Source organism: Octopus bimaculoides, chromosome 3, assembly GCF_001194135.2.
Source record: "Octopus bimaculoides isolate UCB-OBI-ISO-001 chromosome 3, ASM119413v2, whole genome shotgun sequence".
Taxonomy (NCBI): Eukaryota; Metazoa; Mollusca; class Cephalopoda; order Octopoda; family Octopodidae; genus Octopus; species Octopus bimaculoides.
Genome location: NC_068983.1, coordinates 149,788,558 through 149,791,909, shown reverse-complemented (window position 1 = coordinate 149,791,909; position 3,352 = coordinate 149,788,558). Strand labels below are relative to the sequence as shown.

The 3,352-nt window shown below is 40.2% G+C and overlaps 1 protein-coding gene across 1 annotated transcript in view; it reads right to left on the bottom strand.

Annotated features, from left to right (window-relative positions):
• The window catches only part of LOC106876666 (uncharacterized), a 143,397-nt gene extending 140,051 nt beyond the window's left edge, over nt 1-3,346 (bottom strand). The window contains exon 1 of the mRNA XM_014925299.2: nt 1,608-3,346. Coding sequence (XP_014780785.2) covers nt 1,608-2,948 — 1,341 coding nt within the window. The 5' untranslated portion in view covers nt 2,949-3,346. The remainder of the gene's footprint in view (nt 1-1,607) is intronic.
• Between the last annotated feature and the right edge of the window lie 6 nt (nt 3,347-3,352).

The window sequence follows — 3,352 nt, the reverse complement described above, 5'->3', positions numbered from 1 at the left end:
CAAAGAAATGTTTGGTGAAGAAATGACCAGTATGTGGTTAACTCGGAAACGGTTTAAACGATTTCGCAGTGAAGACCTGAGCCTTGAAAATCGTGAGCGTAGTGGACGCCCATCTATCATCGATGACGGTCAATTAAAACCACTCGAGAACTGGCAAAAGAAATTCAAGTTAGCCAGAAAACTGCCTGCAACCATTTGCATGCGATCGGAAAATCAAAAAGCTCGACAAATGGGTACCACACGATTTGAATGAAAATCAGAAAACGCACAGATATGAAGTTTGCTTGTCGCTTCTTCTCAGTAACTAGACCGATACATTTCTCGACCATATTGTAACTTGCGATGAAAAATGGATTCTGCACAATAATAAAAAAACGTTCTTCGCAGTGGCTGGACCAAAATGAAGCACCGAAAACCTTTCCTAAACCCGAGCTTTTCAAAAACAAGGTTACGGTGACTGTTTAATGGCGTACTGCTGGATTCATCCACTATAACTTCTTAAAACCTGGAAAACCGTTACTGCAGAAACATATTGCCATGAAATTGCCAAAATGAACGAAAAACTGCAATTCCTCCGTCCTAGACGTTTCACTAATGACAATCCAGAAGTTGAGGGAACTTGGCTACGAAGTTGTTCCCCACCCAGCTTATTCCTCAGACCTTTCTCCTACCGACTACCACTTTTTCAAGCACCTCGATGGTTTCCTGCAAGAGGAGTTCAAAAATCAAATCCATGCTGAAAGTGCATTCAAAGAGTTTATCAGCTCCAGAACTCCAAATTTTTATGTTACCGGAATAAACAAACTTGTAGCTCGTTGGCAAAAATGTGTTGATTGTAATGGTACTTACTTTGATGAATAAAATGTCCGCATTGTTAAAATATATTGTGATGAATTTCATGTTTCAAAATGTTGCTTACTTTTTACTCAGACTAATATAATTCGATATACATTAATAATGATAAGACATTAAATTAACGCTTAACATCTTCATTAACACCGTCACTGAATTTAGGACTTCTATATTTTTCAGCTAGAGTGTAGTTGGGTTTCAACAGGGTGGTACAAACCTAGTAATATGTGTTTTATAGTGAAAACAAAATTTCCATTCACATGGCAATTACCGAACAATTTTCTGTTCGAGTCTAACCGTTTTAAGCCGTAGTGGAAACGCGACCTATGCCGCAAATAGGCATACGAATATTGTATAGATTTTATAATTGAAAAATTTACTATATTTTGTACATACGAGTATACCAGCCTGCGGGTGCAATAAAATAGGCGGGGGTTTCCCCACCCCTGTTCTATGTGGCTGCTCAGTCTACAAGAAATGGCAGCTAAATCTCACTAAGATTACATCCTACCCTCTTTCAATAACGGAACATTGGATGTGATCTTTGATAATACTGTTTAAAAGAAAAGAAGGATGGTCACGTCTGGCATACTTTTGGTAGTGAGTTTGCTAAAAGAGCTAATTTAAGACCAAACATCAACTACAAGATAAACCTCATAGTTTTTCATTCTCTTACAACCCACTCAAATACTGGAATTCTTAATACTGCCTAGTCGAAGAGGATCGAATTTTTAAAATGTACTGCTGACACTTACCATATCCAACATGATTTTCGATGTCTGTTGAAATTCTTCAGAATGTTCATCTTCTAACTCAGGCTGCCATTCCAGTCCCCCTGCTACGTGCACCACACCGTTCAGCTGTCGACGTTCTACGCTTTTCTGACGAATTATAGAGTGTACCGTCGTCAATATAGTCGCCTTATTTGTTTGTGTTATACTGTCGACAGTATTGCTTTGTATTGAACTAAGCTTCTTTGTCACTGTAGTGCCGTCACCATTGAGGATTGTTTCTGTGTTATCATGGTCAATGTTCTGCGTCGTACTATCGGTGTTAATTTCAGACACACCATTAAAATGTAGTGGTGTCGTACTCTCGAAGCTTCCCTCTGTCAAGTCTATGGCGTTTGTTCCACTAGTACTATTGAATTGTACATGTGTCCCACCACTGACATCTGACTCTGTCATATCACCAACACTGGTCAATGTCGTACCACTGGTAATTATTTGTGATATATCATTGGTACTGTCGTTTGTGTTTGATGTGCTTATTGAGGTGGCAGAAGTCTCTTCTGGCGTTACTGTTGTGGTTGAAAGTACATCTGCTGTTTCTGCTGCTTCTGTGGTAGCTGATTCTGTTGTTTCTATTGCTGTAAGGGTTGTCTCTGTTGTTATAAGTGTCGCTTCAGTTGCAGTTGTTGCTGTGGTGGTTGTATCAGTTACTCCTGTTGATGTGGTGGTTGCTTGTGTTGCTATATCACCTCCAACAGTTGCTTCTGTTACAGCTGCTATTGTGGTGCTTTCTTCTGTTTGTGATGTTGATAAGGAGGAGGGAGAAGCGGTGACAGCAGAGGATGACGCTGGTGATTCAGTTAGGGTTGTTACCTCTCTTGTTCCTATTATTGATGTTAGAGATGACTCCGTTGCAAAAGGCGTCGATGATTGTGGGTTTGTTGTTACTGGTGGAGATTCGTCTACCGTTGTTGATTGTGAGTCCGTTGTTGCTAATGTTGTTACAGGTGGAAGTTCACTTACTGTAGTTTCTCTTACCGAGGTATTTCCTTGTGTTGTTGTTGCTATTGCTATAGAAGTTGCTTCAGTGGTTGTATCAGTTGCTGCTATTAATGGTGTAGTTCTACTTACTACTGATGATATTTCTGCTGGCGATGTGTTGGTTGTATCTATTGCTATTTCCTCTTCGATTGTAGGTGTTAGTGTTGCTATAGTTGATTCTGTTCCCGCTGTTTCTGAAACAGATGTAGTCATCGTTTCCGTTGCTATTGTAGTAGTTACTTCCGATGTTTTTGGTGTTTGTGATTCTTCTGCTATTGCTAATGTCGTTGCTAGTAGTGAATCCTCTGGTGTTGCTGATTGCATATCTATGTTTGTAGTTTCCGTTGTTGTTGAATGCAAATTTGTAACTGTCACCAATGCTGTTATTATTGTTGGTTGCTGTGGGTCCGCTTCTGTTTTTAAAGCTGATATTGTTATCACTGATGTTGATGGTGCAGTTGTTGATAGTGTTGTAGTCAGTGGTAGTTGTGAATCGACTTCTGTTACTAATGTTATTAGGTTTGTCGTTGATTGCTCCTCAGCTGTTGCTGATAATGGCTCGGCTGTTGTTGACTGTGGCTCGGCTGTTGTTGATTTTGGTTCGACTCTTGTTGATTGCGGCTCGGCTGATGTTGATTGCGGCTCGGCTGATGTTGACTGTGACTCGGCTGTTGTTGATTGTGGTTCGGCTGTTGTTGACTGTGGTTCGACTATTGTTGACTGTGACT